At 42.4% G+C, this 24,217-nt stretch overlaps 1 protein-coding gene across 3 annotated transcripts; it reads left to right on the forward strand.

Moving 5' to 3' along the window:
• Positions 1–680: 680 nt before the first annotated feature.
• SNX18 (sorting nexin 18) lies at positions 681–22,499 on the forward strand. Of its 3 annotated transcripts, none has more exons than XM_072030778.1 (3): positions 681–2,557; positions 9,366–9,489; positions 19,422–19,589. In XM_072030778.1, exons 1-3 carry the CDS (start codon positions 928–930, stop codon positions 19,447–19,449), a joined length of 1,782 nt encoding a protein of 593 aa, XP_071886879.1. In that variant the 5' UTR covers positions 681–927; the 3' UTR covers positions 19,450–19,589. The 3 variants fall into 3 exon arrangements, with proteins under 3 accessions (XP_071886879.1, XP_038026140.1, XP_038026139.1); XM_038170212.2 differs by lacking the exon at positions 9,366–9,489 and adding an exon at positions 18,852–18,918 and having other exon boundaries at positions 688–2,557; positions 19,422–19,538; XM_038170211.2 differs by lacking the exon at positions 9,366–9,489 and having other exon boundaries at positions 698–2,557; positions 19,422–22,499.
• The last annotated feature ends 1,718 nt before the right edge of the window (positions 22,500–24,217 follow it).

Consider the following 24,217-nt stretch of genomic DNA (forward strand, 5'->3'; position numbering starts at 1 on the left):
AGAGAAATAAGCTAGAGCTTAGCACCCAGCAGGGTGTTGGAGGGAAAACACAAGGAACTGGAAACCAAACGGGCACACACTGCTTTCCCAGCAGGGTTGAGATGGTCGGTGAGGCACGGCGAAGGGAGGAAGATGGCAGGCAGGAAGGAGCATGCAGGCAGCGTGTGCTGCCCTGCCTTTCCTTCACCAGGTAGAAGCCGTGAGGGAAATCTGTGTCCTGGGATCCAGGAGAGGTGAAGGGCCATGGGTGGTGTGTGTGTGGGTGGACAACACCGGACCGGGTGCCACGGGAGTTATGAGGGGAAATGGCCAGGGTGGGAGAAGCAGCGTAGGGATGGGATTGAGGCAGAAGGCAAACATGGGCAGGATGGTCTGTTTTTTGAAGAGGGATGTCACACACGTTATTCACGACTAAAACTCTGGCTGTAAGTGAGGGCAGCCAGCGGATGGAGCAGTGTGGCGGGGTGCACAGCCCCTCACCCACACCTCGCCCAGCACCTCAGCGCCACACCGCGCAGAACCAGGGGTTCAAACACCTCCCCGTGGCCCCCTAAAGGAGCCTCCAGGCGGCCAGGCGGCCCCGCCAAGCCTGCGGCAGCACCCGCAGCCCTCCACCTCCACCGGGGGCAGCCCCAAGCCCCGCGGCCGGCCCGCGGCGGAGGCCGCCAGGGGGCGGGCGGCGAGGGTGGGTGCGGGCCGGGCCCATCGATGGGGGCGGCCGCTCTGCGCTCGGCTCCTCCGCCCTGCCTCTCGGCTCTGGATTAGCGAAACTGGCGACGTGGGACCGGGCCGGCCCCGCCGCGCCCCGCGGGGTGAAGCCGGGACTCGCCGCCCGCCGGCAGCGCCGGGGCTCCGCGGCTCGGCTCCTGCAGCCCCGCTCCGCTCCGCGCCGCCCCGCTCCGCACCGCTCCGCTCCGCACCGCAGCCATGGCGCTGCGGGCCCGGGCGCTGTACGACTTCAGGTCGGAGAACCCCGGCGAGATCTCGCTGCGGGAGCACGAGGTGCTGAGCCTGTGCAGCGAGCAGGACATCGAGGGCTGGCTGGAGGGCGTCAACAGCCGCGGCGACCGCGGCCTCTTCCCGGCCTCCTACGTGCAGGTGATCCGCGCCCCCGCCGCCGAGCCGCCGCCGCCCGCCCGCTACGCCAATGTCCCCGCCGCCGGCTTCGAGCCGCTGCCGCCGCCCGCCGCCTTCAAGCCGGCACAGCAGCAGCAGCAGCAGCTCCACCAGCAGCAGCAGCAGCAGCAGCAGCCCCCGGCGGCGCAGCAGCCCCCCGAGCCCTTCCCGGTGCCGCCCGCCGCCGGGTACCCCTTCCCTATGGCACCCTACGGCGGCCCCTACCAGCCCAGCCAGGGCAGCGACGACGACTGGGACGATGACTGGGACGACAGCTCCACGGTGGCGGACGAGCCCGGGGCGCTGGGAAGCTCCTACCCCGACTACGAGGCTGCGGGGGGCGGCGGGGCGGCGGGGCGCTACCGCCTGTCCACGCGGTCCGAGCTGTCCCTGGGGTCCCGCGGTGGCGGTGGGGGTGGCGGTGGTGGCGGTGGACACGCAGCCGGACACCCGCACCCGGCTGGTGGAGGAGCCAAGAGCTCGGCCACGGTGAGCCGCAACCTCAACCGGTTCTCCACCTTCGTCAAGTCCGGCGGGGAGGCCTTCGTGCTGGGCGAGGCGTCGGGTTTTGTGAAGGATGGGGATAAGCTGTGCGTGGTGCTGGGGCCGCGCGGCCCCGAGTGGCAGGAGAACCCGTACCCCTTCCAGTGCTCCATCGAGGACCCCACCAAGCAGACCAAGTTCAAGGGGATGAAGAGCTACATCGCCTACAAGCTGGTGCCCAGCCACACCGGGCAGCAGGTGCACCGCCGCTACAAGCACTTCGACTGGCTCTACGGGCGCCTGGCCGAGAAGTTCCCTGTCATCTCCGTGCCCCACTTGCCCGAGAAGCAGGCCACCGGCCGCTTCGAGGAGGACTTCATCTCCAAGCGTCGCAAAGGCTTGGCCTGGTGGATGGACCACATGTGCAGCCACCCCGTGCTGGCGCAGTGCGATGCCTTCCAGCACTTCCTCACCTGTCCCAGCACGGATGAGAAGGCCTGGAAGCAGGGCAAGCGCAAGGCTGAGAAAGACGAGATGGTGGGTGCCAACTTCTTCCTGACCATCAGTGTCCCCGCTGGCCCTGGGGCTGGCCTGGACTTGCAGGAGGTGGAGAGCCAGGTGGACGGCTTCAAAGCCTTCACGAAGAAGATGGACGAGAGCGCCCTGCAGCTCAATCACACCGTCAACGAGTTCGCCCGCAAACAAGTCACTGGCTTCAAGAAGGAATACCAGAAGGTGGGGCACTCCTTCAAGTGCCTCAGCCAGGCGTTTGAGCTGGACCAGCAGGCCTTTTCGGCCGGCCTCAACCAAGCCATAGCCTTCACTGCGGAAGCCTACGATGCCATCGGGGACCTCTTTGCAGATCAGCCCCGACAGGACCTAGATCCTGTGATGGATTTGTTAGCGCTGTATCAGGGGCATTTGGCCAACTTTCCGGACATCATCCACGTCCAGAAAGGTAACACCCTTACTTATTTTCTGAAATTATAGTTTAATGTATCGGTGCCATGCAGACAGAGGTAGGAACCAGGAGCTAAACTTTCTCCACGTATGGCTTGTTGGCCTTGGGTTAAACTTTTCAGTGTTTACTCAGGTAGTCTGTTGCTAAAAATACACAAAACACATCAGTGACAGCTTTCATTCTGTGCCAAAGGTCTAGACTTTGTTGGGATTTCTGTTCGTCAGAGGTTACTGAGCGTGACTGTGTGCCTCTGAAAGAAACCACATCTACCTGTGAGGCTGATACATTAAAGATTAATGAGCTTGTTTACAGCCGTCGGAGATCAACTGGTATGAAAACATCTATTACTCTTTTACGTATGTCAGGTATCTTAAATCTCTGATCTAGCAGGTAATAGATAAGTAATCTGAAGATGCAGATACTCCAGCTGACCTTATTGTTGGAAGTGTTACATGCATTTTGCATTTATGATGGACATTCAGATGAGAAGTTTAAAGCTGTTGGTGTTTGTCAGTTTGGCTGTACATTAAACTCCCTTTGCACCTTTGTGAGGACAGTGGTCTGCCGCAGTGTTCCTAGTTGAGGTTTTTCATCCTTTGCCCATATTATCCTGAAGAGATTTTGCTCATGTGGTACCCTTTTGGCATCTTTCTGCCTGAAACATACTTCTGAGGTTTGCATTGCTGTTTGTTTGGCACTTTGTGATCCATTAGGGGAAAGAAACTCAGAAAATGAAAGAATCATCTGCTGTATAACTAGGGACACTCATTCAGATAAATACAGGTTTGTAGCATTGAATAAGTGTAGATGATTTCCCTGCTGTGAGGTTAATGCTATTCATGCGTTCATCACTGTTGTGAGAAGAATAGCCCATCATTCATCCTTTTTCCTGTTATATCGCTGACCTATGGCTTTCAACTCAAAGATTAGAAGTAAAGAGACCTAGGAAAACTCCACCTACGCTGTACAGAAATTCGTGTATGTAACAGTTGTACAAGAAAATGCGAGAGCTTCTTCACTGGAAATTATTTTCGAGATTTATAAGTGGTGGTCTGTATCCAGAGAGGCAGAGCCTTAACTGTGATCTACAGTGATTCAGTCTTTCATGCCTTTATCTGCCTTTTTCAAGGCCTTGAACTCTTGAGATTTTTGATGAAATGGTTGGAAGAGTTTTTACAACAGATCAAAAAAGGCAGGCTTTCTGTAGGTGCACACTATTGCTAGGAAAATCTGAGGAGGCAGAGTTGATAAAGTGATAAAGTACACAGATTGTTTAAGAGAGCAAGAGTTTCATTTCAAGTAGAAGCACCAAGTTCAGATTTTCATTCTCCTCTCGAATCTTGAAAATTGTGGGTGGAAACTTAAATAATTGTGATACTACTTTGAAGAGAAAGCTGAAAAGTGCAGTCTGACCTTTGAGAATTTGCTCTGCTAGCTGGTGTGGCATTGTGTTCTGATAACAACTCTCAAGTACTTTAAATTTGGAGAGAGGCGAGACCCTGGCAACGTTTCACGCTTGGGAAGGAGAAAGATTTTTTTATCGGGTGCAATAAAACAGCAGATGATATGCACTATTTAAATGTAGTCTTAAAACTTTAAGATATATTATAGAGTTTACTTTGAGGAGAGGATTGGGAATAGTAAGATATGCGCTTGGTTCAACCCGTATTGCCTTTAGCTTGCACATCTCTATTTCACTTTCAGTTGTGTTTGAATTTGCACTTTCAAGAAGGCTTACCTTCTTGAACTGGGGAAAATTCATCTAAGCGAGCTTCCACCATAGCAGTGCAGAAGTATGATGACATACATAGAGCTGATGCGGTGCCAGAAGACTGTGCTGGAGCTGGTTGGAGAAATGTACAGCCAGCCTGCCTTCACATGCTAATGCTCCAGCACCTCTGAGCTAATAGAATATTTTTCCTGGTGCATATTTGCAATCAGAAAATGGCTTGGGTTTGAGAGCTTGGTCTCCTGAGTGTCTGTATTCATCACAGGAACAGGGTTAGGGCTGGGTTATGCATTTGCTGCTTTTGTTCCCTGTAAAGAAGAGACAAACTAGAAGAGAAAACTGACTATTTCTTTTTTCTTCTCCATTTTATGGCTGTTTTATTGCTCTTAGCAGTTATTTCTAACATGGTATAACTCTTCAATTCCAAATTGTAAACTTCAGATAAAAACATGAACTGTGTGGTGTTCTTACAACATAAGACCTTTCTTTTAAATTTACAGTCCGGGACAGCTGCCAGTATGTGAGGATTATTATTGTCTGTGCAGACCAAACAAAGATCTGTTGGTGATAATAGATCATCTGAAAACAGAGTGGATGTGTCTTTCTTTCAGTGTTTTATTTTCTAGTGTACAACTTTGTGCAGTAAAATAACCCAAAAGTGCCTTTAGAGGTGGCAGAAACAGCAGCCTTTTGATACATTGCCAACATGGGCTTGGCTTTAAGAAGAACTCTAAAGTTATGCTTCCTCTGTTTTTCTCTACATAGTGCAAATGGATTGTCCACTTGGGGTAAAAAGCGAAGCCGTTTCTAGACTCCATCTCTGTATCCCTCTAGACCTGAGAAGGACCAAAAAAATAAAGGCAACTATGCCCCAAACATGTATCTGTTGGTAGAACCTTAGACTGCCTTGTCTTGTTAAGGATTTGATCTACTGCAGATAGTTGAACAGCTGCTTAATGTGACTGGAAGCGTGTTTTGTGCAGGAGACTGAGAAATCAGCATGTCTGAGGTTTTTCAATAATTTCTGCAAAGTTTTTTCAGCAAAAAGAAAGCCGAAGAATCTGAACTAGAGGCAAGAATTTTCTTCCATTTGGCTGTTACCTGTTTGTCTAAAGTTATGAACCAAAGACGAGTAAGCCTGCTGTTGGTGTTGTCTGTATCTGCAGGGAAATGGGTTAAACATGGTGCTTATTCCTGCTCAGGGATCCCAGTCTTTCTGCCTCCCATGTTGAGGGCATCATACATGATCTGTGGGGTGCAGGGAGTGATTGTCATTTTGGTCACTTAGATAAAGACGGAAAGCCACAGGAATATGTTCAACGTGTTTAACAGCACCAGTATGTGATGGAATGGTAATAACTTCGATAGGAGGTTTAGAGATTCCTCTCTCTGTGCCTTCTTGATGTTGAGCACTGTTCCAAAACAGACAGAGGAGGGGTTCAAAGTGCTTTTCTCCCACAGTCTGGTTGAGGACCAGCTTGGCAGTAGCTTTGTGAGAAACCTTTCTTGGTTTTGTGTGTGCACCCATCCAGGTCTGAAGCTTCATTGAAACAAACCCTACAGTGAAGAGCACACTGAGCTGGACATCCCACGTTTCCATTGGGAAGTGCTTGGCATGAGAGTCCCACTGAGACTGGCAACAGAGCATTTCAGTCCCAAGACATGGTTTCCTTACAAATGGTTGCTCTTTTAGATGTTTTCAAAATAAAACTGAGCACTTAGGGGAAAACTGACATTTGTAGGGATAGATGATGGCAGAGTAGTGTCTCCGAGCCTCTCAGCACCCAAATACTTTTAAAGTCTAGCCCTCATCCACAGGGAAGTGCACATAACACGCTTACATTAAAGTTTTCCTGTGCATACCTGTGTGTTTTGGAATAGAGGATCCAAGTGTGTTAGACAGCTATACTTGTACTTAGTTTTCTTTAGCCTCTGGCAAAACATTTGTAGAAGAGGAGTGTTTAGTTCATGAGGCTTAAAACCAAAACTGCACCTTTACTTGTCTTCTTCTTTTTGCAGAACTGATGTGCCTTTCAAGAAATGATAGATTCAGTTGCTTTAAGCTTGAGAAGAAAAGCACCCTTCCATCTTCGTTTCTGTGCATTTTAAGGTCTAGTTGTGGAAATTCCCTAGGCATTCTTGGCAAAATAATTCCTACATATTAATTGCTAGAGCTTCACTCAAGTGATGAAATCTTCTGACTTCCATAATCTTCAACCTAAATGTTTGCTGCAGGCCCATGCAAGTTCAGGTTTGGGAAGTTTGTGCACATGTGAGAATTTGAAATAGTGTGTGAGTGTATGCTGGTGCTGCAGTTCATGCTTGTCTGGCTATCTCATCTTGATACTTGCTTAGTGAGAGTACAGAAGTTAGGTGTTTTTTTTTTAATTTGTTTCAGTTTTTGAAGTCTTTCTTGAGGAATTACTATAATTGGCATCCTGTTTTGTGAAAGAGGAAGAAACACTGGCTAACTTGTTTCATCTTTGCTTTCCAAAATTGTTTCTTTATCTTACCATGATGTTGTTAACTTCTGGTACAATTTGTGCAAAACAGACTTAAGAAAGTGTTTTCTAAATGTTTTCTGAGATGTAGGCAGCAATTAATTTCCTCAGCACACCAAGATCTAAAAGAATTATTTTAAAAAATCTGAGTGACCCTACCCATTTTCTTCTTAATAAGTTCGTGAAAAATCAAATGGTGCAAATGTCCTTACCTGGAGCAAAGGTCATCCTAGACGTTGGCTATAAAAATGCAGTGGGTGTGCTTTTAGAATAACAAAATTTTAGGTGAAAAAACATTCCAGATAATAATGCATTGGAATTTCAAGCATGGAAAAAAAACAAACGGAAAATTGGAGATCTCCATAACATTTTCAGCAGTTCTTGCAGGGAGGGGAGAAGGAAGAAGCCTCTGTCTGTCCTTGAATGAATGAAACTGGTTGGAATTCACACCTAAGATCGTATAACTCAGTGTAAAAGCAGTGCCTTTCTTCCTCGCTTACTTTCTAACCTCTTAAGTTCATTGCACAGACTTGTGTTCTCTTGTAGTCCTTGCCAGATGCCTTCTGTGATGATAAAAAGAGATGGGTAGCCACTTTCCATCTATTTAAGATTAAAAAGAATAGATTTCCCTAGGAGGATGACTGTTGTCACCCCTCTCAGCTTTCGCACTGCTGTTACAGGAGTGATGTGGTATTTGTCTACTTGCTCCTGAATCACCCAGTGTGAACCTGGTGGTGTTTGAAAGAAGCCTGAGGGAAACAGACTTCTACATGGCTAAACCGTGAAGGAATCCTCACTTTCAGCAACAGTATAAAATCACAGCTTCCTTGGTCTGTGTAAATCACACAGAGGACAACAATAAGCAAGACTGAAATTGAGCAATGCCCTTACTTGAAGGGGATTAAACAGAAAGAAAGAAAAAAGCTTGTGTGTCTTGTCTGCCAAAAAGATGCATGGATCTTGCATGCATTGTTCTTTTCTTTTTCCTCCCACTCCCCAATCTCTTCTTCCCTTATCTTTCTAAGTGAGCAAGATTCATGCAGGTTTGATGTTTCTCTTCCATGGTACCTTTTGGAACCTCTCTTAGCTTGATATCACACAAACTTTACGATGGCAAGACATTTCTTAGGTGGTAAAATCCCAACAACAGTTTTTCAGCAAACAGCTGGTAGCAGAGGAAGAAGATCACTGTTCCACCTGTGGGAAGGACTGCATGAAGTGCTGCACACCAGCACGCCTGTATCCACCAGGCATTCACTACCAGCAGGCTGGAGAAGTTTTGACCAGAGCTCACACCTGCATTTTTGACCACAGGCAGTAGACTCCCAGCTCTTGTGTTCTTGCTTGCCACAAGAATTAAGGCTCTTTCTACTGGGAAGACCTCCTGAATGGCAGAGAGAAGAGGGTAGCAGGATTTATATTTATATGTATATTTATATGTATATTTATATTTATGTTTATGTTTATATTTATATATAAAAAATGCCTGTCAGCATCTTGATACATGCTCTTGGGAACCACTCTGATGGCAGGGGTAAGTACAGGAGCTGGCCTTTTAGTATCTCAGCACTTCTGTTTTCAACTAATTTTAAAAAGGGAAAAAAGCCACAAGACTACAAGAGTACAGATATTAAAGAAGTAGAAATTATTTTGTAGAAGGAGGAAGCAGTTTTATTTCAAAGACTATGCAATAGCTTTTCAGGTTGAAGTTTCTGAAGAATCTGTATGCTAAGAAAGGGCTTGTTGTCCTTTTACGGCTGGGGAAATGCTGGTCATGCTAGAAGGACTTCTATCAAAACAGGGATGACCAGAATTGGTAGACTGAAAACAGAAAGCAACTCCTAGAGCTTTTCCAAGTCTTTGCAAGCACATTATCAAAACCAAACAAGCTGGCTGAATTTTCTATTTTTGCAAGTCACCTTTGAAACAAGGACACGTTTCAGCCTTTCCAACATCTTTTCCATGACTTCATTGTTAGACTTTGTTTGAACAGCTAAAATGCCAATTTAATGTGTGCAGACTGCATAAACTCATCCAGCTGGTACCTTACTTATTTTGATTTGCCTGATTCAAATAGCACAGAAACTGAAATTTTAATTAAAGAAATGAAATCACATTTGGCTGAGCCCCCAAGATATTAGCTTTATCATCAGATTTGAGCAAATAGCAAATGCTTTCTACAGTCTTGTTTACATCTTTCATGAAGGCCACAAGGATTTAAATAAAACAAAACAAAACAAAAAGTTAAAAATGCATTTAAAACTTTTGAGTTGGTATTTCATGAAATCAGTAACTATATATATATATATATATATATATATATATACGTACATTAAAAATCTGCGCAGGTGTTGACTATGCTTAGGCCTTGTCTTGGGCTGTTCAGCTTATGCTTTAGATAGGCACGCAGCACATATAAATAACTTCTGTAACAGTGATGAACTGAACCAACCTTTTTATGCCTGCATGTGATTCTTTCCAAGCAATTGTGAAAGCAGATTAATGCGGTTATTGGGAGTTTACACTGCATTTTCTCCCTGTGATGAAAAACAACTTACTAATCTATTTTTTTCAGAGTTACCATTTCGAATCATAGGCATGGATAGCTGTTCCAGCCAAGTGACAATATACTGGAGAAAAATCCATTTTACCAAATTTCATGATAATGATGCCATGTTTTCAGTTTGCTTTGAGTTTAGGTAAGTCAAGGTGCTCAGAGGAGTAGATCCCATCCTCCAAAAAGGCAGACAATTCTCTTCTGCCTCAGTAATTCTATAATTATTTCTATACATTAGAATACATAAATATATTTATTTACAGTTTTAATTAGCATATAATATGATAGTATCTGTTACAGAATTTTTATATATGATGTGTATATAGCGTTATACTATGCTATTGTAAAGCTCTGTTTTTATATTAGATTGCAATCGGTTATATTAGTGTTGGTTTACTTTGGCTGTTTATACTGCAACAAGGAATCTCCTTCCTGTCCTCACAGAGATGCTGCTGCATTCAGGTTTCTAAGGGAGAGCATTTAAGGTGCACTAGGGAAAAAGTGGAGCAGGATCTGCACTTAATTTGGGTCTCAGCTCTTTTCATATGAAGTTACATGAGGTGGCTCTGCATGTTTTAGTTGCTGATCCTAGGACAGTCATGGAACTATGCAGATGATGGTGAACAGTCAAATACCATAAACTGTGCTCACCTGTCGCATCCCTTCAGCCTTTATGGAGAGCAGCATCCAAAAGCAGGACTTGCGTAGGACCGCAATAAAGCAGGGTTATGAGAGTAGGTGAAAACTGCATTTATACTGGCTTTTCTTGACAATGTCGTATGGATATTGCTATGCTGTGTAGCCTCTATTCTCCTGTACACCCACATCCCATAAATCTCAAGAAATTTGTGAGGTTACCATTTAGTATTATGATGCCTACATCCATTTTGATAATTACTTGTATTTGTCTTCTATAGATCTAGAGGAGACATTTCTGCTCATACGCTGCTAACCAGTTGTACTGAAAATTAATTTCTTATGCGTGTACAACATCATTTCTGATTGAGGTTGGTTTTCTTTTGAATTAAGCATTATGAACAGGGCATTTATAAAAGCTGTTAAGATTTAGTGCCATTGTTCTGGCAGGAAAGTACCTGTTCTGAACATGCTGAAGGGGAGAATCGCATGTTCAGAAACTATGATGATTAAATTGTAAAAGGCATCTTAAATTTTTGGAAAAACAAACATCTATTTTGGAAGCCTGCTTGGTGCCACTCTTAAATGCAGGCTTGTAAGACATACTTAAAATCACTGTAAGTTTCCGTCTCCGCACTCCTGCCAGTTGCAATCACTTACGTTTTCAAGTGTCCACCCTGAAATAGTTCAGCATGAACTGCTTTTTGAAGGGCAGATGTACTGCCTTTCTAACAACCAGCCTGATCTGTGGGGTCACTCCTTTCTATAGCCTGCTCTGTAGCATCAGCTGAAGTGCTGTCAAACCTCCTTAACCTGTAGGTAGGAGTGCTGAAAATTACAGGCTGCCTTCGAATTGGGCAAAACCTGTGTCACTGAATGTTTGCCTCTCGGGCTGTGATGCACAATGCTATGTTTGTAATAATGGAAAGCCATGTACACAGTTCAGCTGGATTTTAAAATTAACTCATTGATTTTATGGGCTTTCTTTCAGACTTCTCTACAGGTACTTACACAGTCAGTAGAAATACTTGTAAACATATGCTGCAGTGGCTACAGTAAGGTTGTTCATTTGCAGAAACATTGTCTGCATACAATACATCTAAAATATATTCCTTTTAAAATTGCTATATTCAGTGTTTAGGAGAAGAAAAAAACCACCTTTCAACTGATTTTGCGTAATTTTTGCCTTCGGTAGTGTAGCAGTATGGGTTTCCTTTTTTTAATGGTAGGTGTGGCAGACCTGTTGTTCCATAGTGTTTCTTCCATTTATTTTGCTCACACCCCCTGTTGTCAACTGTTTGAAGGGCAAAGTGTGGCTTGCAGCTTGTATAGCAGTGCACTGTAGCTTGGCTCAGTGAAACGTTCTTGCTGGAGATGCTGGATTTATCTGGAGGACTCTAGAGCTGAAGTATGCATTGCCAATGTGATAATGGAAGTATTTTTCAGTAGCATAAACATTTTGGAGATTCTGAACATGCCTAGGAATGATTACAGCCCTTGTTTCTCTGGATAAAAAAATGGGCTGTGTATACTCTTCTTATGTGTGTGAACACCAACTTGCTGTTGTACACAGAGTGATCTACAGCAATTTAATCAGACCATAAATATGGCATTACTAAAAAAAAAAAAAAGATAGCAGTTAGACATGTATAGTATCCATTAACGGTACTAATTCTTTAAAATTGAGTGACATTTGACACTGTGCATTCTATCACCATCATTAATCACTTATATAGGAATTAAATCAATGTCTATGTTTAAAACCACCAGATAAGATCAGCATTTGTAATGTTTCTGAAATCTCTGGCAAAGACTTTTATTTCTGCATTGTGTAGATTAGAAGGTGACTTTATTTTGAACTCTATTTCATCTCTTGAGTGACAGCTTTTGATGAGCTTTGTAACAGGATAGCTGGAAGAACAAATAATTCTGTCTAATAATGCCACAGTCAGTAAGCGTTAACCTGGATGTTAGCAGAGACCTACAGTTTGTGAGCCTAGATTTATAGGATAATACTATTTTATTCTGACTTTTTTTGAGCAATGGGCAAGGAAATAATGAAAAATCCCTGTTTTTTGTTTTTATTTGTGTTAGGCTGCATATCCTAAAAGCATTATAGCCATGTTCTCATATCTATACAAAAACCTGTAATACTAAAATAGTTGTAATTTTATTTTTGAATTTTTAATTCATTTTCATTATGAAAAGTAGAACTTTCTTAAAATAGTTTTACATCATCAATAAAAATATCACCATTGAATTAGCTTGGTTTTGAAAACTGTGTTGATACTTTTAGAAAATACAAGTGACTTCATCCTTTTGCCTTTGATGTTGAAGATTGCTTGCTTTATTATGTTTGAAACACTAAAATCAGATTTCAAAGTAGTGAGCCATTCCTTCATTAGTTTCAGTAATGCTACATTTTTTCCTGTGACATTCTTTTACACAGTTAAGTCTGCTGGAGAAACCTTCTGTTTTTAATTTCAGGCAAATTCCCATTATGCTGCACTCCCTTCTAAAACTCAGCCAGAAAATGTAAAGAATTTGCAGAATCTTAACTTAATGTAGGCTTCTTTTGTTAATCTGTGCTCACAGCATTCTTAAGCAAATAATCCATCAGTGTAGTACAACCTCTATTCTGCTACACACATTTCTGTCGTTTCTCTTCGAATGGAGAGAGGGGAAGCTTAGGGGTTTGCTTCAGAGCAGGGTTTCACGTTAGGTGTAATCTTGCGCGGTGCTTCTGATCCTTCCCTTGTGTTGGAGCGAGCAATTGCGTAGCCGTGGGCTGAGCTGGATCAAATTGCTAAGCCATCGGTAAAGCCAAGCCCTCCAGGCCCAGAGCAGTGTTTAATTGGGTTAGTCATCTGAGTCATCCTGTAACAACATCTCTGCTAGCTTCGGTGCAAGCGGGACGGCCACGTCGATGGCTTCTCTTGGCAGCAGTCAGCTGGGTTACGGAGACGGCTCTGTCTTCCACCGGGTAAATCAAAACTGTGGCTACGTGCACGTGGGCTGCCCGGGGTTTGCCTTTTCAAATCCTTAGGCAAAGAGCTGTAATTAAATAACAAATAAATGCAATGAATAAACATCATCTGGTCTGTGGTAAGAAAAGTGTAAAATCATTTCTAGTTACTTTTTATGCTTTTATGCATCTTTTTATGAAAGCTGCTAAAAGCCGTGTGATATGTATTGTTTTCTCACTTCTTTTTAGAGGTGGCGTCTCAGAATAGAAGTTAAGCAAAGGGAATTGTTTATGTTCAAAGTTCTCCCTTCAGTATCGATGTCTCCTTTAAAGTATGCTACTCATTGATGCCTACTGCTAGGCAATTTAATATGAAGGGCAGCTGAATGGCATGGAAACACAAGTTATTTTTCTTTCTAGCAAGTGATGCACCAAATCGGATTTTGTAGTTTGCAGACGGTAGGAAGACAAAATGAATTGTATGCATGTATGTATGTATCACACAGGTGATTTCATTTTCACAGGATCTATCAGGTGAAACTGCTGAACAGTTTTCTTTGTCAAACTTCTGAGTTTCAGTAAAGGACACAATGTTTTCTGACTAGCTTTCTTCCCTCACGAGGGAGCCGTTTTTCAGAGGAACCTTTGTACTTTGACACAAATTCTTCGGGGAGGCTGGCGTACCGAAGCTTATTGGCCAGGGGACTTCTCAAAGGAGGCATTCAGGAATCTGCTGCCCTTTGTTTTTGCCACGCTTACCACTGACACAAAGGCCAGAACAATCGTCCTCCCTGGATCTTTTCCGCTCTGCCATCTATTGTCTTTTCGGGTATCATTTCTGAGCAGAGTGGGTACGGATTTGTGTCCGGGGCAGCTGGTGGCCACGTGCTGTGTTCCTGTCCCTTGGAGCATTGCCGCTTCTCACCTGTGGCACCAGCAGCCGTCATCACGCAGGAGCAGAGCAGAGCAGGGCAGGCACGAGGCTAATGCCTCCCTCCCACATTAAGGACCTGTTCCAAAAAGTAGCCTTCTGCTTAACGTATCAAGGACAACCGCAGGAATAACTTTTTTTTTTTTTGTCTCATGTATCTTCTGCAGTTATTTTGCAATAATTCTGTAACTGGAGGTATAAAGAATAACAAGAATGTTTGTGTTTGAAAGGAAGTCTTGCACTATCATAACAGTTTACGCATGTGTCAGTTATCTCACTACTAGTGGAAGAAAGCTGTTTGCTGCGGTTTAGCGTAATCCATCACTAAAATGAAGAATGTATTTGAGTATCTGTAGTCAGAAAGGCATTACAAATACAGGATCTAAAAAGCTATGTAAAACTTCTACATGCTAGGTGAGTTTTCCAGTTCAGTATTTCATGCTGAGATACTGCAGACAGTGATATATAGGTGACTTAGCAGACGATACATGTTCCTGAGAGCAACAGTGAATTGCAGACCCCTGGACCCCCACAGATCCTCGCTGCTGCTGCAAGTGCCATGTGTAAGTGACACCTAGCTGACAGGCCTTTGTGCTTAATACCATATTGCAAGCCCATACATGTATGCAGTAGTTCTGTATGAAGTTAAGTCATTAGCATTACAGCAATTTTTTAGCTCGTTTTCTGAAAAGAGGAATACCTTTCTGAACAGCATCAGTAAGGTATGCTTGTATATTTTTAAGAACTGAGCAAGTCCAGCCATGGGGCAGGTGTCTGCTGTACAAAGCACCGTACAAAAGCAGAGCATAAGGGGGGCTGCTGCCCCAGAGATTTCCCTTTCTCTTGCTTTGTCTTCAATTGGATTCATAACTTCAGATGCAGCAGAGGTTTCGCTCCTGAGTACTGCATACAGAACTCCAAAGCTGGTGTCCAGGTGCTATTTGCAGGAAAAGAGGAGCTGGGCAGTGGGAAGCTGGTCTTCATGAGCTGAGCCCCGAGTCTTCTGCTTTCTGTTCATGTTGAAGGCTGCAGCATGGACTGGTGTCATGCACCCTCTGCACCAAGAACCCAGGCAGGGCTGGCTGCTGGCAGGATAATCACGTGCAGTCAGTTGCGATCCATTCCCCATGCATGAACGGGAGCTTGGGGACACATATGCATCTGCATGATGTGATCCACTTTTACATCTGTGTACCTGTACTTACAGGGTGAGGGGAAGTGAGTACAAGCTCATGTATAGGCTCAAACCCACCCTTGGTTCACTGTTCACACATGCTCAAAGCATTTCTGAATGTAATAAAACTGCAGGTGATAGGAAGATACATTGCTTGACCCAAACTTGAGTGCTCTCAGGTTCAGGACTTTTTTGTTTGTTTGTTTTACTTTCCTGAATGTATTTGATTCTTTCTGCCTCATTGCAACCTCATGCTTGCATGGGAGCTTCCTGACTCAACACACTTCATTTTTTCCTGGTAACTCCTCAGCATCTATTTAAGTTGCTGATTATACAGCATGTTTCACAGCCTGCAAGTATTTTTTTCTAGCAGGAATTTTATGTTGTCCGTATCTTCTTGGCTGCAAGTATTACTATAAATGTCCCTTATTAAATGTGTTCATGTAACCTAGTGTTGTCTAATCTCAGACATCAAAACAAGTACTGAAAACTGTGTTTCTAAAAGCCCTTGACAGCAGTCATTGAGCACCCCCTGTCTGTTTAACATTAGGCTTTGAGCGATGAAAAATAGCATTCACATCTGCTTTTCCCCACCTTTAAGGACAGAAATAGATGTAGCACAGCTTTTTGCAGTGTCTGTGACCCAGGCCTTCTTTGTTGATTGAAAGCTATCCCTGACCACTGGAACCAGCTCTCCTAACAGAAGGGCTTTTCGTCAGACCAGAAGCTTTAAATGCACGGGCAAGTCGTAAGGGAATCTTTAGAAATGGAGCTAAACAGGAAAAAAAATAAAAATATATATATATATATATAGAGAGAGAGAGAGAGAGAGAGTTTTTTGTTTGTTTGTTTTGTTTTGTTTTTTTGTTGTTGTTTTTAATATTTCATCCCTCTTGGAACAGTTTATTGGCAAGTATTTATCCCAGACATATTCAGCAGGATATTTCTTTGAGCTAATAGGCTCTGGGAGGTACCTCTTTCTGTGCCTTCTCCTCCACCCTAAAATGTGTGGTATCCTTTTTTTAGGGCTGCCAGAATTTTGTGATAGTTGCTGTCATTCTGTTTGCTTGTCTTTAAACATGCCTTGCTTTTTTGGATTATCCAAACCAGAGCTTGACGTTTGGATCTTTGAAACCAGGGGCTGGGGGAGTGGAGCAGAGCAGCCCAGGTGGAGGGAGCTGCATCGAGCTGCAGGTGCTTCTCCAGGTGTGCCTGGCCGGAGGGGCTTGCTCAGCCTCTGCAGGGTGCGGGGCAGGAGGGAAGGTGCAGAGGTGCCAGGCAGGCAAAGGAGAGGGGTGCAGCAGCAGCTGGGAGGACATTTTGAGAAAATGGGAGATGAAACATGGTGTGTTGCTGTTAGTGAAAGTGCTTGCAAAGTGGTGTGATTTTTTTTTCCTGAGGTTTACTAAACTAAGGCTTGCGAGCTTCAGTAGATGATGAACAAATTAAAAATGGTGTTTTAGAACAAATGATTGTTTACCTTTTAATGTAAAGCACGTGGGTTGTTTTCTGTTTGTGTTTTTTTTTTTTTTTTAATTATTTTCTCTGTGTTTGGGGAAGGTTCGTTGATTGTCCAAAAATAACCTAAATATTTCCCCCTGTGAAGTTATTTCAAGGTTCATTCTTTCACTGTTAATTCAGGACTTCATTTAGGGTACTTGAAAAAAAAATAAGAAGAAATTTGTGTTTAAGTATATGTATAAACTCTTGTTATACATCGCTGACTTCCAGCTGTAGTCTGCCTAGACTTTATAGTGGAATTTCCTTTAGTACCAGCATGAAAACACGTGCATTACGAGAACAGTGTTAATGGTTGGAAGTTTTCCCCTTGGACTCCTCTCCCTAATTATAAATCTTTTTTTTACCTTTTTTTCCAGAAAAAAAAAAGTGACAACGTATGATATTTATAGTCTCAAGGGGTTTAGTGTTTGGTAATGTATGGTTGTATTGATGTAAAATAATTTGAAGATTATGCTCACTCCAGAATCTAGTTATACATTCAGCTGCTGATGCTGTAAAATTTCAGTATTTTTTCTTCCAGTTTGGTCATTCTAGAAATAACATCTAAAGCTATTTCCACACATCACAACCAAAGAGTTGTCATGTTTATTTAACCAGCTCCATCTGGCTCCCAGTTAAGTCACAAATTTCTTTTTTTTTTTTTCACAGCCCTGTACAGATTCCTGCAATGCAAACAGAATGCAGAGGGAAAAAAAAATGCCGAGTTGGGTTTTGTTTCCTGAAAGCAATGTCCTTTTTGTAGAACAGAGGATTGACTGTTTTTTTACATCGTATCCTGCCTCCCAGATTACTTGGTCTTTGAAGGGGAAAGCACAGATCTTCTGGCGCGGCCTGCTGCTTGCAGCACTGCCTGTGTTTTTTCAGTTTTGTTTTTTTGGGCCAGGCTGGAGATGATGAGGTCAATCGGTTGTAGCAGCCAGTGCCAAGCTTTTGGCCCTCATGCGTGAGGGCTGAGGCATCGGGAAAGGTGTGTATGGGCCAGGCTGCACCAACCACCCCACATTGCCCCATACCTGTGCTTTCTGTGGAGCAGTCTTTGGTCTAATCTTGTCATGCTCATGACTTCCCTGCTGCCCTAGCAGGAATGGTCCATATGGTTCGTACAGACCAGAGAGGAGTTTTTGAAGCTCCCAATAGAGAGCACATACTGGGACTGAAACAAACTCTTTTTCCCCAGGTCCTCTAAATCTTCTGGTATTTTAACTTGCCTCTAGTAAGAGCACAGTGACACAGTGGTTAGGCATTGGAACAGGCTGAACGGAGAAGTGGCGGAGTCCCCATCCCTGCAGGTATTTAAGTGATGTATGGTTTAGTGGGGGGGCTCAGCAGATCATGTGGACAGTTGTACTTGGTCATCCTGAAGGTCTTTTCCAGCCTCGATAGTTCTGTGACCTTAGAGATGAGACAAGGGACAACCGCACCAGGCTGTGAGAAATGCCAGGGTGATGGGTGTCCAACTAAACAGGTAAGGAAAAGATAGAAGGTGACATGACTGCTGCTGAACACCTTTTGCTGGTGAATGGTGTTCGTTACAGAGATTCAGGCTGACAAGAAGATGAAATTGGAGGTCGTCCTCCTTAAAGACAGAGGTAGAGAGTTTCCTCTGTTAGCTTGGTTCCTCTGTGAGCTTGCTGTAGGGAGTACAGAAATGCATTTCTTAAGGCAACGTAAAGGGAGTCCTGTTCATGAACTGTAGTCACTTGTATGATGTGAAGCATAATGTGAAAGGAGAGAGTCATTTGAGACATTACAAGTAGCTGAAGGAACAAGAAACTTGTGTGATCATAGAAGTTTTGACAAGTGTTGTATCACTAGCATTTTTTTGAGAAGATAAAGATGTATTGATCTGACTGTTCTTATGTATATGAATAAGGTACATTCCCAGGGCAGCAGTGGTCATGGCACCAAGCCTGCCAGAGCTCAAGAAACATTTGGGCAATGCTCTCAGACACATGATCTGATTGATCTGGTTTTACTTATTTATTTATTTGTTTATTTATTTATTTATTTATTGGGTGGTCCTCTGGGGACCCAGGAGTTGGACTCGATGAGACCCTTCCAGCTTGGATATTCTATGAAGACATGTATGTGATATCTAAGGCAAAGAAGTTGCTTTTATGGGAAGCTGAGCTCATGAAAATGAACATTCAAGATGCTTCTTGGTGTTCTGTGTCACTATACGAGTCTGTTCTGGTGATGTTGTGGTTTTGTAGCGTGTGCTTTAATCAGCTGTGTGGAGAAGGAAGGCTATCAACCTTTTTGTTTGTTCTTTTTCAGACTCTTCAAAAACTGCGTTATCTCTATCTGGAATCTACAACTTTGAAACAAACTCTTAGATTCTCTGGTACTCAGTGTATTTTGGGGTGTCTGTATTGTAGAAGCAGAATGGTATACTGTTATTTTGTGTATTCAGATCTCCTTTTGATGTTTCACAAAGATTGTGAAAGTATATGATGTTTCACAAAGGTTTCTCAATGATGTTACTTTTCTGGTGTTTATGTAAGCTGAAATCTGACTTGTTTTGTAGTGCTTTTCTCCACTGCTGGTGTATTTATCAATTATTCTCTGAAGGACACCATCTGATTTCTTAAGATTATGAAATAAGCATGTTTTTCTCTTACTGACCTTTGCAAGCTACAGTCGTAAAAATTGCTTTATTTTTTAGCAAGATATATTGTTCTGTGATTTTATTATTTGAAAGAACTTTTCATTCATATAAACACACATATGACTACATTCAGAATGAGCCTTATACAAACCCTTGTTGTTGCTAAATGACCTGTTAAAGTGCAGTAAAGTCTAAATTTTTCCTCACAGTTGTACTCTTGTGCTTTCTTCTTTACACAGGAGCCCTTACCAAAGTAAAGGAGAGTAAGCGGCATGTTGAAGAGGGGAAGATGGAGCTCCAAAAAGCAGAGGGCATTCAAGAACGCTGTAACATTATTTCTTTTGCAACCCTAGCAGAAATTAATCATTTCCACAAAATCCGTGTGAGGGACTTTAAATCACAGATGCAGCATTTCTTGCAACAGCAAATACTCTTTTTTCAAAAAGTGACACAAAAGCTAGAAGAAGCTCTTCACAAGTATGACAGTGTTTAATCTCTGAACATTGATTTGTGGACTTTGCTCAATTTGAACATGACTTAAGCAGCGAAACAAACATCGCTGCTGTTAAAGAGCTATTGCCAGTGGTAGATGGTGGTACAAGGATGGTTTGTGTTCACCTGGAATCCCGGTTTAATCTCTGATATGTAGGAAGGAAACAGTTATAGGGCTATGTAGTAGAAACAGTACCACACATTGTAACTAAGTTATACTGTGTATGCCTACACTACCATTGTAACTTTTTTGAAATAATGAGTATACTATTTGCCTTATTGCTTTTTGAAATACGGTATTTTAGTGCATACTTTGTAGACCTCAAAACCCTTTGGGTCTTTAAGGAAGTTGGCTAGATAAGCCTGCTTCAGATGCCTTTTTACTTTCCTAGATTTGGATTTCCTAAATTCAAACAATTCTCTGTTTACAGACTCCTACTAGAGCAGCTATGTGATTCTGTGCCTTTAGACTCTATTTTTCCTTTTCTAGTAAGTCACATTTTTATGATTGAATGAATGAAGGGTTGATGCCTATGACAGGAACTGATAATGAAACCTCATATTAACTGGAAAAAAATCAGCTGCCATCCAGTTTGCACAGCAAGTACTGTCTTATGACAAATGTTGGCTCAAAAAGGAGAAATTAAATCTATTCACACTTTCCTTGAAAATGGAGACTACTTGTTACATGTACTAGGATGTTAAGCACATATACAAATATACACCATTGAATTCCCTTTCTGAAATGAATATTACAGTGAGGGTTTTTTTTAGTATAAAGCATTACTGTGAGTGGAAATTTGAAGAACTAGCCTAATAAAAGTGATGTTTATCAAAAGGATATGAATGCAGGCTATGTGGCTAGAACATTTTTTTCTTATACGTAGAAAAAGATCTGCTCATTGCTCAGTTGCTGATTCAGTTTAACTTCAGACTTGCATCTACATTGCCGGTTGTCTGAGTTGAGACTCCACTGTGATTCATTAGTTTACTCGGTTACAAATTTTCAGGGATGTTCAGTAATACAAATGATCTGAAATAAGTCTTGGCTGAACTGACTTGGAAAACAGGTGGCATTTTTATGTTTATAACACTCAAGAATTAACAATTGTCTTAATTTTTGTATAAATATTTTTGACAAGCAGGGTGCATTTATATGTATGTAAACACTATCTTTTAAGGAGTTTTCTGGCTTATTTCCCTTGAATTAAGTCTGAAGTCTGTGTTTATAACCTATTGGTTCCCTTCTTAGAGGTCAGTATGAGAGAGGGTTTTTATTTATCCTACTCTTTTTCTCTTAAACAAAAATAACAAAACCTTCAGAGGAAGCAAAATGTTTACTTTTTTGTTTTCAATTAAATTAATCAAAGATAGATTAAACAAATTAAAGCCTGGAAAAGGAAATTAAGCAATAGTTACATTTAAGTACAAATCATTCCTCACCTATGCAGCAGAAATGTACAGTTCTTTTACTCAATCATGTGAGATTCTGTAGCTTAATCCCACACCTCTGTTTCAGAGGAATAAATGTAAGAATGTAGTTTTGGGTTTAAGATTTGCCCCCAAATGCTTGGAAGATTGCTGTTTTGACCACTTTGCATTCAGCAGTGCTGCTAATACATACCCAAAGAAACGAAATACAGAGTGACGAGGAAGAAAAAACAACAGTGTTTGTAAAAGGACAATCAGTGAGGGAAGAATCCATTTGCAGGCTATTGAAAGAGCGCTGCAAACAGCAGTGTTGACTGTAAAATAAGGACCATAGTCGTAGGGATGACTTGCTCTTTATCTTCCTCATGGTGTCTTGTTCTACATTCAAAACTCACCACTTCCCATAACAGCTCTTCCCACCAGTGCTCCAACTTCCCACATACTGTTTAATTACCTGAGACAGCAGTGAGCCGGGTTTGAGCTGTTCCGTGGCTTACGTTTGCTTAAGCCAGATAGCATTTTGTTAAATGACTTTGCAGTAATTAAACCAGGCTACAATTGAAGTAATTCTATATAGAGGTATTAAGACCTGATCAGAAATTGATCTTGGTCCAGTTGAAGTATTTTAGGAGGTTAGTATTAATGAAGTGTACATGCCCAGGGGAAATTAAGCTGTGATATGTATACATAAAACATTATCAGACAGGTACAGTTTTCCCAAATAAACTGTCATGGCCTTCACCTTACTTTCTGATTTGTGAATTTTTGGGGCAGAGGGAGAATAGGGGTGCTAATTTTTTAAACTTGATGTACCAAAATGCTTGACTGCAGTCCTGGATCTGAGGTGTTGCAGAGTTTGAAAAGGTATTAACACATAAGCATCTTGCTTTTATTCTCACTTAGAGAGCATTGGAGTTAGGCAGATGTAGGGAGCCAGAACTCAGTTCATGCTTACTGCACTCTGTGAGATCTACCGTTTTAGTTTTACTTGGAACCAAGTGTCACACTGACCACCCATGCTGACGGACTACTGGATGGTGCGATCTGAGGTCCGAATGTACTCTACAGGAAGGGGAATGTATATTGTGTGGGACTGTGGAGGTATCGAGGGAAATCTAACAAAACCTCTTAAATGAATAAATGTGGAAGAGAGGAAATGAGCTCCATAACATAATGTTAAACGCATTTGTTTTATTCCATTCCTGTAATTTGTGTTTGATGCATTACAATTTTTGTGCTGATAGTAATATGTGTCTGTTATATTTACTGGGAGTTTAGGGGGATTAATTGAAAGCTGCAAAAAGATTCACTGATGTATTGGTTTCTGTGAAAGTGCTGTATCCAATGAAAAATGTAGAATAAACCCATCAGTGGAATATAGCTACTTAAAATGATCAACAAGTGGTGAGTGAGTAATGTTTCTTTCTAATTAGAGGCTTTACATTTAGAAATTAACAACCTGTGAAAATGATTAGATATGTTTGTGTTGTAGCCCTTATGCTGTGTGATGCTTGCAAAGAAAACAGTTGTCTCTGTATGTGACCTGTGCACATTTTCTAGATATACCCCACCAGTTTCATGATCCCATGGCAGAGTACATTTGTTTTAGGAGCATTGCACAACCCAGCTTAGAGAAATCAACAGAAAAATTGTGATGCTGAAACATTCAAGACAAGCACCAACAAAATCTGGAAAAAAAAATTTCAGTGGAAGTATGTCACATAGAATTCATATGCTTTTATAAGATGTTAATGAACTGTGTACACTGAAAATACCTACATTATTTTGTGAGGCACAGGTATCTTTTTTTGTGAATTACAAGACACTGTTTACACTACTTTATTATTTTGCCAAACTTTCACAATTCCAGCCAATATCTTCCATGCTGGTTGTCTGCTCCAGCTTGAATTCTTCAGGGAAGCTTAAAGCTGTTCAGCTATTTCTGAGAAGGAGATCATAAAAATATAAAAAATTTAAATAGGTTTTTCTTCCTCTTAGACCCTTCGGCTGAAAAGCTTTAGTTCTCTCATACTTTGGAACAAGGACTTGAAATTTGGCAGACTTGTTACCTTTTGCCTCCTCAGATACGCCTTGCTGCACAGTGAAAATTTGTCCAAATATTTCAAAGTTAAACTAAGGTTTCTTCAGACTCACTTCTGCTAAAGTTCGACAGATAATTTTTCTGTAGCTCCCATTTGCTTCAAGCCATCCTTGATGGCTTTGTCTAACCTCAGTCAGCAGCAGCTCCATGAAACTTTCTCTGTCATCGTTTTGTCCCTTCGTCTAGAAGGGGCTGAGCCTTCGGAGCAGAAGCTGAGCAAAGAAACTCTCAGTAGGTCCTGGTGTTGCTGTTCTTGGTACCTGGCTGTGGGAGGAGAGAAGCAGCAGCCTGGCACGCAGGTCGGCAGCTATAGCAATGTGGATGTTGGAGGTGATGTGGGGAACACATGGGGACAAAGATCAGGGAAAGGCTAGGGCAGAAAGCCTGTTCCTCCAGTCCCTCGTTATACCTTGGGCTTCTAAAGTGTCCTGGCCTTTTGCTGTCACCAGTGAGCCATAATAAGCAGATGCAAAATGGGTAACTTAAGTTCTTTTGGTGTTGAGGATGGCAACAGCTTCTTTTTCTCATTGTAAATTACATACAGATAACTTCATTTGTGTAGTGGTCAAAGCTCTGATATGATGGTTGAAAAGTTTTGGCTGTTGATAAATTCTGATAATCTGGGGACTGAAGGATTGTGCTGGAAATCTGAGTATCCATACCACTCTTTATGTTCTAACTAGTTTTAGGAGTCTACACACAACAAAGTTAAATAACAAACAATGCTAAGTTTGAAAAATGATTTAAAAAAAAATAAAAATTACAGTTGCCTGTGTAACTAGTATATCAAGGCACACCTTGATACACCATCACAGGAATGTTTTTCCATCACTTTCCTGCCTGTTTTGAGTGCACAGCATATACAGAGGTCTCCTGGTCAGTGAAGGTCTGTCAGAGAGGGTGTTGTCTGTATCATTCTTACCTTTGTTGCAGCATTAATTGTACTATGTGCAGTGAGATAGAAAGGTAAGGGTCTCCTTCAGCCTGCAGAGAGGTGCTCAGAGAGCTAGA

The sequence above is a fragment of the Anas platyrhynchos genome, chromosome Z, assembly GCF_047663525.1.
Source record: "Anas platyrhynchos isolate ZD024472 breed Pekin duck chromosome Z, IASCAAS_PekinDuck_T2T, whole genome shotgun sequence".
NCBI lineage: Eukaryota > Metazoa > Chordata > Aves > Anseriformes > Anatidae > Anas > Anas platyrhynchos.

What these genes read in the sequence shown, in the direction of transcription:
- SNX18 (XM_038170211.2), top strand. Translation starts at nt 928, where the DNA reads ATGGCGCTGCGGGCCCGGGCGCTGTACGACTTCAGGTCGGAGAACCCC. An exon ending in CATCATCCACGTCCAGAAAG is followed by an intron (nt 2,558 to 19,421) that starts GTAACACCCTTA and finishes TTCTTTACACAG; the next exon opens with GAGCCCTTACCAAAGTAAAG.